The 12561-nt window shown below is 37.4% G+C and overlaps 1 protein-coding gene across 1 annotated transcript; it reads left to right on the top strand.

The window, feature by feature from the left end:
- Positions 1–6263: 6263 nt before the first annotated feature.
- On the top strand, positions 6264–12384 carry LOC147864004 (phospholipase D delta-like). The gene is made up of 10 exons (XM_087319330.1): positions 6264–7697; positions 7960–8076; positions 8249–8452; positions 8545–8775; positions 9001–9057; positions 9141–9288; positions 10110–10258; positions 10686–10853; positions 11041–11238; positions 11798–12384. Exons 1-10 carry the CDS (start codon positions 6264–6266, stop codon positions 12089–12091), a joined length of 3000 nt encoding a protein of 999 aa, XP_087175456.1. The 3' UTR covers positions 12092–12384.
- Positions 12385–12561: the final 177 nt, after the last annotated feature.

Below are 12561 nucleotides of genomic sequence, written 5' to 3'. Positions count from 1 at the left end.
CATCAAATCCCCTCCCCCACCTCCGTAAATGTTTGCGTGCACGATGGATAGTGGCAAAAAGGGAAAGAAGAGATAAAGAGTTCCTTTAGTGTGAGCCCTGGGTTGGAGTGGAGGGCTAGGAATGAGGAGATTCAGTCATCGCCCTCCTTGTTCGTTGCAGATGATAATGGGTCTATAACAATAGCAACGTTGGTAAAACAATGCATGTGTTCACACAAATTCTATTGTGGAGATTTCTCATGATAGAAGTCATTGAGTTCTTCCATGGTGAGTTTACACACTAGAACTCTTTGGGTTCTATCATGTTATCTCCCAAATGATAACTCTTTGAGTTTTGTCGCAGTGATAAGTTCCCATGATATGCTCCTCTCGGGAGAACCTTTCAAGTTCTCTCGTGGTAAGGGCATATGATCTATGGGATCTAGAGATATTGGATCGAAACTTGCCACTCAACAAATTTTAGTGTGAACCCCAATTTCTTGTTTTTGTCAAAGCTTGAACACTCTTCGCTAGGTCATAGAGAGACATTATCATAGATAAATTCAAATGTCGTGGTGGCTAATGAGGAATTAAGTTAATCTCGCAGTTTTAACTTGTACTAGGTGTTAATGGAAAGAAACCAATGGCATGAGATTATTGATTCTCTTGGCTTTACACGGGAAGAGGTTCCACATAGACACGTCACACAAGTGTGTTCTTCTTGAGGTGATATGTGTTAAGCCACTTCATATGGTGAGTGGTGCGTTAGGCCTACATGAAGTTAGGTCTCTATAAGTGCTATGGTAAGACAAGCATTTTCACTCACAGAGAGATCTGCCAAGCCGTCTTTCATGTTGAGCCAAATTGTTGAAGTATTCCGTTGATGGCTAAGGAAAATTTCCATTATATTCTTCCCTCATTGTTTCTTCCTTAGAGAAAAATCACTTAGGAATTAAGCAAGAAGGTATAAATAAAATTGATGAATTGGTTAAAAGGACAATTTTAGTTATAAATCCCACAACTAACAATCGGCACAACCGAACTGCGAACCGCGGCTTAACGGTTCAGTTCAGTTCAAGTTTTCTTTTAATGGTTCAGTTTGGTTTCAACAATTAGAAACCGCGGCTTAACGGTTTTTTTGAAAACATTTTAAAAAATTGTTTTTAAATAATGTTTTCATTTTTAGACCTTCTAACATTTTAGGAACATCTTTAAATTTTAAAAAAAATAAAAATAATGAAATATTTTAAATTTAAAATATAATTTTTGACTTGAGTTGAAAACCAAAACCAAACCATGAAACGGTTTAACTATTTCGTGGTTCGATTTGGTTCAAGTTTCAAAAAACGGTTCAGTTTTGACCCTCTCGAACCGAACCGTTGCCAAGTGTTACCCACAACATTAATCAAATTAACCAGATTACCTAATTTATAAATCCTTTTATAAAGGGTGAGAAGAGATCAGATAAAAAGAGTGGTAGAGGTATATCCTTGAGGTTTGGCATGGTGCGTGTATCATCAATGGCCATGCCATGCCACCTTTATCATCGTAGGTCTCCCACATGCCCATGTGATTAACAATTAAAAGATTCGAAAATGAGAAAGTTTATGTTGACAGCCTCTACATAAGGCCACATTGGGCACATGCAAGTTTCCAACAATAAAAAGTTTGGTTTGAATAGGATATATTAAAGGCTTAGCGGTGGCATTGATCAACGATGTTTCCATGACCACGAACTTCTACCACAAATGAAAATAGCCAATTAACATAAACCGTGGGTAGAAGTTTTGAAAAAAGACAAGGGACATAGAAGAGTTGCAGGGGGGCATGCTTGAATGTGAAGGTGAATATTGGAGACATGGAGATGGATCAACACTTCTTTGTCTTAACTTCACACTTAGTTGTGCTTGGGGAACCACACATCATGAGGTTTCAAATGGAAACAAAGTTGCAAACATCATGACATTTGAAATGGAAACTAAGATGTTGGATGATGGTTCACATATGCATGCATGCCAAAGCAAAAGACAAGAGAGCTTGAAGAGAGAGGAAAATAAAGAGTACAACACATAAAAAGAAACGCGTGAGGGTGTTGGAGCTGTGGTGACTCTCTCCCACCTTGTCTTCTCCTCTTGAGGATGAAATTTTGATGCTTCAATGGAACAAGAACCAATTTCATCATATGTTGATCATGTTTCAATTGCACTGAACAATCATTTGGGAAGGACTTAGTGAAGTTGATATTGTTGCATTAGTATGACGATGAATCTATTATCCTTTCTGATTTTCTTAACCTTTTATGGAGGAACTATTGTGAGTTTCTTGGAACACTTTAAACCATTGTTTCATTGTAAAAATATCCTCTCATTTGTATTTGATAGAATGATGCAAATATGAAAGAAAGAAATTAAATATAAGTTTTGTCACAACTACATTGAAACTTGAAACTATTTTCTCATTGGAACACACCGTTGCTTATTCGTCGTTATTTATTTTCTATTTCTCAGGTCAAAGAAGCATATGTGACTACTTCACGAGTTAACTGTACAAATATTTTCCCTTCAGCCAATGTCTGTTTGTAATCAACATTGTGGAACTCTCATTTCACACACATTTTGGGTGTGCCATTTCATGAATATCTCCATCAACATATAGTTATATGAGACTCACATTTGATTCCTCATTTCAAATTGACAACCAAGGGCACTTAATTTAGGATTGACAATACCAACAAAATGCCAACCCTAAATTAAGTGCCCCATCCACATATAAACTATACAAGCATACATTCACGAAAAGACAATTCTCTCACGGAAGACATCATGATGTAGTGTAGTCAATGGGAGTAAATGTGACAAAGATAAGTTTCACACTAGGCCATGAATTTGGGCGATGTGAAGGGTCAAACGAAGAAGACAACATGCTACAAAAATATATGAATGGGATATAGCTCAATGAGAGTTATTCATTGCTAATAGAGAGGTCAAGGATTCAATGCATCATAAAGAAGGCCATAGAAAGAAGATAAAGCTACATTGTGCAAAAATATATATGCTTTCACCTCAAAGCTCTTTAAAATCTTTGTGTGCCTCTTATAAAAACATAAATTCCCTACATATGCTTTCCAAGTCAGTCTTTCATCTTATTATCGTGGCATGTCTTATGTTGGGGTCTTTTTAACAATGTATGAAGTCCAATAGGAAGGTATGGATTAGCCACTCCAACATTTTTGATCTAGAGCCTAAGAAGCTGCCCTCCCACCTTTCATGTATTGTAACATGAAGGCTCAATACCAAGAATTCCACTTCCATGACAAAACTATGCAAAAGCTCCAACGTCTCTTTCCACACAAGATTTGGCATCAACACACTTCATGTACTAATCAATGTTGACTTAATATAGTGCTTTTCGTTTTAGGTTGGGTTGACGGATCCAATAAAGTCAATCCCTTGTTTTTCAAAATTGATTTTTTTTGTTTGTCCTTATCACACTTTAAAGGACACAAGGTTTTCCCTTTTCGTCTCTAAGTCCCACCCTCCCTCTTTCTACATTGTAGTTGTAGGTATCAATCATGTGTTTCCTTTCTCATACATAAGTCTTGATTCTTTGAAGGTTTTCTACATTATGTGTGCCCAAATTCACAAGCCTTGTGCACACATAACCAAGACTAAAGAAGGAAGATGTGTATGAAAGAGAGTGATAACATTACTATTTATTGTGTTGATTGTGCATATAAGTTATTACAATAACTATGTAATCTTAAGTATCCGCCACTTGGCCCATTGTTTGTGGAGATTACGGCAACAACGAAGGACAATGACCTCAACTAACCATATGGAAAGGGGATTTGAAGAAACCAAACAGGAAGCAATGTAACCATGATAAAGCACTAATGGACAAAGCTAAGCAAGCTATTAGTTCGAAGGTGCTTGACGACCGCCTTCACCCGGTTTGCTACCAAAAGGGTATAGGCTAGTTTGGACTTTAAGCTAACGACATCGAGGGGAGGCAAAACTCCATCGATCCATAGACGTGATCCAGTTAGGTACACGAAAACGATGCACGTAAATAAAAATACCATAATTCTCAAACATTTTCCCCTTTATGTTTCCCTTGAGAGTGATGAAATTGTGATGGTTTTCCTTATCTTTGACCGTATCTAAAATAATATAGCACTTTCAAGAAACTTATCATACACTTTTGGTTTCTCTAAGTGTCAAGAAATTGTTGATTAAATTCCCATTTTCTTCCCTTATTTTAATGTCTTTGTGTATGTATATGGATCATATTGATGTTTCCCTTTATCTTGAATGTGTCTAGCCACTACATTTCATTGAGTACTTTCAAGCTTCTTGGCATTCCTTATCAAACGAAATTTCTGTTGAGTTATATTAATTGTACCATTGCAAGGCCTATGATTAATGTGTTGCACTCACTATTCGAGAGGTTTGCTTTTTGTAACATGTTATCAACCATTTTGGCAAACATAATGTCATACATTGTTTGAGAAACACGTAGACAATCATGCTAATGCCCCAACTCTTAGGGTGCACCTCAAATTGGAATAATTAGAACCTTACTGAGAGTGAAACTTTGGCATGGTTTGTGCCATTGTTAGAAACATTGTCATTATTAGAGGATTAATATAGTTTTGTTACGGAGTTTTGAATACATATTAAGGTTTAAGCAACAAGCCCACAAAAATTAGGGAGGTGCTAGATGCAAGGACGTTTCAATAACTCAAGGTCCCTCAAATGATGTGTGTCATTTGATATGATCAACACACAAAGGTCTTATTTTAAAATCCATATATAAATACGTTTTTTGCACTTTACGTTTAGTTTAGGTCATTCCATATGTTGAAGATCAATACCCATAGTCCTATTATCTAATTACGGAGTTCATTTGCCATGTGAAAAAATACGTATGGAATCAAAGATTGGATACAAGTAATCAAACACACCAATCCATTGTATTTTCTGTGGATAAAATCATAAGTGTCATTCTATAAAGGTACATCATTTGCAATGAACTTTCTAATACTATTGCACATTTGTTGAAGTAGCTTTCCATTGGACATCTTGGCAAGTGAATTCATCAAACCCATATACTTTATGTGTTAGGGCAAGTTAACATCCGAATATACAAGTTACAAAATCTACATTTATGTTCAACGTGGATCCCATGAAATAATATTCAAGTGTAATTTTCAAATTCAATAAATGTGACACAATTTTAACTTGGCAACGGCCATGCTCAATCTCATTATTGAGCTAGGTGACCAATCCAATTGGGCTAGACTACCGTGGATGTAGGCCAATTGTTAGGTTGGTGTCTTTTGGTTTGTTAATCAATGTAGTCACCATTGCTACAAATCCCGATGGGCGCACCATGCATGCAACATGCATGTTGACGAATTGCTCCAACATGCATCGTCTTCTACGGTTACACAAATAAAGGGTCTTGATTTGTTCTTGATGAATACAATACCATTCATTGATACCAATTCTCATGACATCATGGTGACATAGTTTGACTTGTCACCCTACACCACACCCCTCATCGATATTTTTGAGAAAAAGAAAAGTACATAAGTTTGTGATGGATTCATAAGAATGTGATGACTTGCGCTTCCCGTCATGGGCAACCAAGCTAACCCGCACATACGTTGGTTCATCTAAGATGAAAACCCACTAGGTCGTGGAGAGATATTTCGCCACTCCTACATATACTATTCCCTCTCTCTCTCTCACCCCATTTATGGACGATAAAAATTCTAATTCTAATTCTAATTCACCCCATTTTTGTTGTAAACCAATTGTCTCATGGGCCAATTTTGGTCTTAGAAGATGTAAATCTCTCTCTCTCTCATATATGCCTTGAAATGCCCAAGAGCGAATGGGTGGACCCGAGAGTCTCGACTTTGTCCGGGTGACCGTCCAAAATCCATTCATCATGACATATAGCCCCACAAAACCGTGGGGAAGAAGAAGAAGAAGAAAGAAAGACGAAAGAAGAAGGAAGAAAGAAGAGACAGCCCCAAGGTGTTGAATTGTCATTTTGTTGTATAAATTGTAATACAAACATAAAGATTTTACTAAGAAGAAGAAGAAGAAGAAGAAGAAGAAGACTTAAAAGGGGGATTGATTCCTCTTCCTTGTTTTGTTCTGTTCTGTTCTGTTCTGTTGAGAGGACAATTAAAAGGTAAGAACAGGAAGTAGAGGATCATCTCTGTTACCGATTTCCTCTCATCTCTTCAGCAAAATCGTGTATATAACAAAGCTATGCAGGGAAGCTCAAGTCCATATAACGAAAACAATAACTATCCTCCATATCCATCTCCATCTCCATCTCCATATCCATATCCATCTCCAGATTCATATCCATATCCATATCCATATCCACAATCCCAACCTCCTCTTAATTTCAGTAATTACCCACCATTATACCCTCCTCCTCAGACACCCGATCCTCCCACAGTTAACCCTGATTACATTATATACCCTTCTCCCACTGATTCTTACCACTCTAATTTCTACCCTCCTCTTCCACCCGATCAATCTGATGATGCCCCTGCTATTTACCCCACACCCACCTCTTACACTGACAATTACACTCCCTCTCACATAATCCCCACACCATCTGCTCCTTTTTCACATGATGATGATGCATCCGATTTAAATGCTAATTCGATCATCTATCCATCCATTGTATCCCCTGACAGCGACGATACCATTGCTTCCTCTAGTGCGGGCATTGCGAATTTCTTCTTGGGGCCCCTGCAGTTGTTGACACGCCCGGGCTCTGACACCATTTACACCCCCAACAACAATGGGCAGATTATCCGCGGCAAGAATAGGCGCTCCTGGAAATATCACCAGCTCTATGGCTCCTTCGATCTCCACATCCACTCTGCGAAGAACCTACCCAACATGGACATGTTCTCGGAAAGTCTCCGCCAGGTCATTACGGCCGGCCTTCCCATCATTTCGAAGGCTATCAAGAGCGATCCTTATGTGTGTTTGATTCTTGGGGGTGCCTGCCTTGCACGGACTAATGTCATCAGCAACTCGGACGACCCTGTTTGGGAGCAACATTTCACTGTCAGCGTGGCACACAAGGTTGCTGAGATCGAGTTCTTGGTCAAGGATAACGACATAATCGGCGCTCAGTATATCGGTGAGGTCAAGATACCTGCGGCGAGGGTCTTATCTCCTCACCCCATTAGAAAAGAGTCTTTTCCTTTACTCAATAGGGATGACAAGCCTTGCAAGCAAGGTGCTGAATTGCAAATATCTCTGACTTACTGGCCTGTCGATCGAGATCCAATGTATCGATATGGAGTTGGAATGGATCATCGAGGAGTGCCAAATACCTACTTCCCTTTGAGGAGAGGGTGTAGATTGACTCTTTATCAAGATGCTCATGTGCCGTGTGGATTGCAACCTCAGATCCAGCTTGCTGGAGAGAAGAGATTTGAACCCAGGAGCTGCTGGGATGATATATGTCAGGCTATCCTAGATGCCAAACATCTCATTTACATAGCTGGATGGTCTATATATACGAAAATAACACTTGTTAGAGATAATGAAAGACCAAGGCGCTCTGAAGCTTACCTAAACTTGGGAGAGCTTCTCAAGTGGAAAGCCAAAACTTGCGGTGTTCGGGTATTACTTCTTGTATGGGATGACAAAACTTCACATCATTTTTTCCACAAGGTATGATGCTTACTGACTTACTTACTCTCTTTCAGCTTCCAGTGTCTTGCGTTTCTTTTGTAGAGCGTTGTCTTGCCACGTAGCTTCTTGCACTACAGAAGCTTGTAATATTGAACATTGTTAAGTTAAAACACTGGGTTGTTCCAGCTTCATGGGAAAATGCCAAAAACTTCTTCTCAGCATGTTGTACGTCCTTGTTTTTTCATATGCAATTTCAGATAGAGTTTTTATGTATGTGATGATTGCTGGTTTTGGTTTTCAGTCAGGTCTAATGGGAACCCACGATGAAGAAACTCGAGCATTTTTTCACCAGTCACATGTACATTGTCTTCTTGCTCCTCGCCACATCGACGATAAGCTTAGCTTGTTTAAACAACAAGTGAGAACCATAGATATTCCTATTATTTTACTTTAAATACAAAGTGGTAGTATATTGTGTAGTACCAGCACTTTAAAAACACAATGCATCTTGGATCAGTTACTTATGTGATGAATCAAAGGATGTACATGATTATTTTTGAAATGAAACAATAACCTATGTGATCATGTAGGTTGATGGGTCTTTTTTTACACATCATCAAAAGCTGGTTATTGTGGATACAGAATCCTCTCATTCTCCTCACAAGAGGAATCTTGCTGCATTCATAGGTGGGCTGGATCTTTGCAATGGGCGGTATGATACTCCAGAGCATAGCTTATTTTGTAAGTTGGATACAGTTTTCAAAGACGATTATTACAATCCCATATTCACTGTGGTAAGTAGCCTCAATTAACTTACGCCGCAATATATTTCACATAGAGGTGTATCTCTCCCATATAAAATGCTATTTAATCTGATTCTTAACAGAAAATCAATAGTAAAGGTCCAAGACAACCATGGCATGATCTACATTGCAAAATTGAAGGCCCGGCTGTATATGATGTTTTAGAAAACTTTGAGCAACGTTGGAGAAAACAGACAAAGTGGCGCAGTAGTTATCATCGGGATGCTCTGGTTGACCTTAAAAGGGCATCATGGGTAGTACAGCTGAATGAACATATAACTGATGAGTTTGATCTTGAGAGATGGTATATTCAGGTATGCCCCATGGGTTTGACTTATGTTTAAAAAAAAAGCTACGTGCTGCTTTCATAGAAGTTAAGTTTACATGGTCATGAACTTGCCAAAGAATATGAAGCAATTCTTTCCATTAGAGTCAATCAAGGCACCATAATATTATGATATACCCATAACTATGAACAAATTTAAAAAAAACAAGGATAAAAACCTTTGAAAGACGAAGATAGAGAATGTGGATTGCAGGTTTTCAGGTCAATTGACTCAGGTTCTGTAAAGGGTTTACAAAAAGATCGAGAAAAGGTAAAGAACTCCTTTGAGTGTAAGAATAATGCTGTTACATACTTGGTAGATTCATAGTTTTTATTCTGTCAATGTTTTTGCAGGATCTCGTTGTTCGCAAGAATATTAAAGTAGATATGGGTATTCAAACAGCCTATATTAAGGCAATACGCTCTGCCCAACATTTCATCTATATTGAGAATCAATATTTTCTTGGATCATCCTTTGCGTGGCCAAGATATAAAAATGCTGGTTACGCCAAAACTCTTTTATATCTTTCCTTTACTTTGGTACATTCAACAACATGCGTACAGATTTAAGATGCAGAATGTTGCAACCTTGTGGTGAACTATGAAAAAACGGATAGTGTTGCTTAGTTTGTTGGGGTTCTATGATTTCGTGAAACAGATATTCAAGAATGTAGGTTTTTTAGCAAGAAGATCATGGTAGAGTAATTGCCTATGCTGTGATATCAGTTCTATCACCTTGTCCTTTGTGAATTAGGCTATATCAATTCCTTGGAGTGTTGTTGTGGCATATGGCATGTGTCTAGAAACTCTTGATAACTTATGAATAAATTTTGACCAAAATCTTCCAAAACTGAAGAAAAGCATTTGAGAGTCCACCAGGTCTGGGGCACCCCTTCAGATCATGGCTACTGATTTCTTCACATATATGATTCTAACAATAAGAAATTTATGGCTGATGGTGCATTAATTTTTCACTTGTATAGTTTTCCAAAACACAGTCTTCAGGTACTGAATCGCAGTGCAATAATAATGAATATATTGGTCTGAGTGTTCTGTTGTGTTAAAAAAAATCAATGTCAAGACATATAATATGAACAAATAAAATCAGAATATTTGTTGTTGGATATCTGAAATTTGCATGTGCGGTCAATAATGAGAATACATGATTGATACTGTGATAGGGTTAATGAAGTTATGCATGACTGTGTAGCTGCATACCTAGTATGTTTGTTAATGCTGAATTTATTATCTATTTATCTTTCTTGATTGTTGAGAAATGTTATATTGATATGATATAATCTTATGCAATTGGTATAATTACAGGTTCAAATCATCTTATTCCCATGGAACTTGCTTTGAAGATTGTAAGCAAGATCAAGGCCCATGAAGAGTTTGCGGTGTATATCATTATACCAATGTGGCCAGAAGGTGATCCTCCTACACAAACTGTCCAAGAAATCCTTTTTTTTCAGGTATGACATGTGGATTCATAAGAGTATTTATTTCCATGAGAAATCTAAAGGAAATCTACTTTTACAAAATTAATGTAGGAAAGGCATGCTAGGACTTGATAGATATAGTAAACCATCATATAATGAAAATAACAAGCAGTTTCAAATAGAAAACCAAGTGAACAGAAATAAGCGTGAATTCTGTAACATGAATAATTGCTCATTCAAAATTAGGATGAAACTTGATTTTAATACAATTATTTAAAGAGAGTAGTCTAAATCGTCCACTGAAATGTTGTCATTTGGAAATGCATCCTTCTTGATTTTTGAAGGCAATAACACCAGGGATGAAGTCTTAGAAACATGGCATTTCATAGAAAGTAGTTTGTTGAAGGGAAGTTCAATCTAGGCTTATCTCATATCAGATAACTTTATTGTATGCTGACAGAGCCAAACAATGGAGATGATGTATACATTAATTGCAGAAGCTTTAAAAGAAGAACAGTTAGTTGGAATTCGTCACCCAACTGATTACTTGAACTTCTTCTGCTTGGGAAATCGTGAACCGAGCCAAGGAAATGAACCACCTCCCATGGCTACACCTAATGATAGCCAAGTAATTTCTTGTGCTTTTTATGTGATTAATCAAAGATCAAAGTCCATTCATTAAGCATGAATTTTCTGTGTTAATGTTTTCTTCTACATTAGTAACTAGACTCTATGCACAGACACTCTGATGATTGTGGATGATAAATAAGAGATATTAAAAGACGGATTTTGTTTTTGTTGATGTTTACATTCAGTCCAAAGCTTATAAGAGTCGACGCTTTATGATATATGTGCATTCAAAGGGCATGATTGTGGATGATGAATATGTGATAATTGGATCAGCAAACATAAACCAACGATCCATGGATGGATCAAGGGATACAGAGATTGCAATGGGTGCCTATCAGCCGTATCATACATGGGCCCACAACAAACAGGCTCCCAGAGGCCAGGTGAGCCTATTTCATTAGTTGTTTTTTTAATGCTTGAATGTGGATGCTACAACTATCAACTTTTAACATCAGTTTTTTGCAAAATAAGTTATATATTTGGATAAATAATTTCATACAATCAAAGTTTTCACCCAGAACTTGGGTCATTTCTCACACACGTGTCCCGCACATTTCAGACACTTGGTGGGAAAGCTAAGTGTGAGGTGACAACCCTTAAAAATTGACTAGAAAGGAACTGGTTACTACCTCACACTACTTTTGATGATCTATGTAGTCTCTTTCTGCTCTATACATATGAACATGTGCCCATGCGGATGCTCAAACCTGTTACTTTTTGCAATCAATGCTTTTTCAAACAAGGTGCCTAGTGCACTTTTTAATTGCTGGAAACAAGAGGCTTAATGCAACATATTTATATGAACCATGTGAATAAAATCTTGTTCAAGTTAATTGCTGATTTCAAATAAAAAACACATGTAAAACAGATCAGATATTTGTCGGGTGTATGTGCCACACCAGGTGTACATATACTAATATTCTTCTATAAAACTGTGATCAGGTCCATGGTTATCGGATGTCACTTTGGGCTGAGCACTTGGGAGCTTATGCTAGCGGTTTTCTTCAGCCGTGGAAATTGGAATGTGTTAAGATGGTGCAAGATTTGGCAGCACGAAACTGGAAGCAGTATACAGCTGAGGAAGTTACTGCAATGGATGGACATCTTTTACCGTATCCACTAAAAGTAGAGAGCACTGGAAATGTGGTTTCCCTAGAAAATTTTGAGTGCTTTCCAGATGTGGGGGGTAGAATCCTTGGTACGAGCACCCCATTGCCCGATAGACTGACGACATAAATATGCAAAACACCTTGAACTTTCTTTTAATGGTTCAAATAAATTGATATGCAAGAGATTGGTGGATACTTCTCCAGAAACATAACTTAACGTGCGATTTGTATTTGGGACATGTAGCTTAATTCTTTTAGCCTTCCATAATGAAGGAAAGATGGTACTTGTAAAAACGTGTAAAACAGTGATGAGGAACATTCATTCGGCATAGCTCATACATTGAACTTGTACATTATCTTTGATTCATTTTTGTTCCATAATGTTGAAATACAGTCATATGCCACCTCTTATATTCATCATCAGTAGAAGTTAATAAAACAGTAAAGAAATTTGTTTTCTTTTTTTGGTCACTAGCTCATTAACAAAAAGGAAAAATGTGATCCTACGATGATTTGCCTTTTTGGCGGTGGATTTTTTTGGTTATTATTGCTGTATGTCTCTATCTATATTTTAAGAAGAGGATATTGCATCTGTAA

Source organism: Azolla caroliniana, unplaced genomic scaffold (genome assembly GCF_043228905.1).
Source record: "Azolla caroliniana isolate FFs.n. ecotype wild unplaced genomic scaffold, voAzoCaro1.0.p SCAF_5, whole genome shotgun sequence".
Lineage (NCBI taxonomy): Eukaryota > Viridiplantae > Streptophyta > Polypodiopsida > Salviniales > Salviniaceae > Azolla > Azolla caroliniana.
This window is presented reverse-complemented; position numbering and strand designations above follow the sequence as displayed.

Bases quoted from the DNA above. Each gene is read 5' to 3' on its own strand.
- LOC147864004 (XM_087319330.1), top strand. From the start codon at position 6,264: ATGCAGGGAAGCTCAAGTCCATATAACGAAAACAATAACTATCCTCCA. The intron at 9,058-9,140 runs GTAAAGAACTCC...ATGTTTTTGCAG, and splicing joins TACAAAAAGATCGAGAAAAG to GATCTCGTTGTTCGCAAGAA. The intron at 11,239-11,797 runs GTGAGCCTATTT...AACTGTGATCAG, and splicing joins AACAGGCTCCCAGAGGCCAG to GTCCATGGTTATCGGATGTC.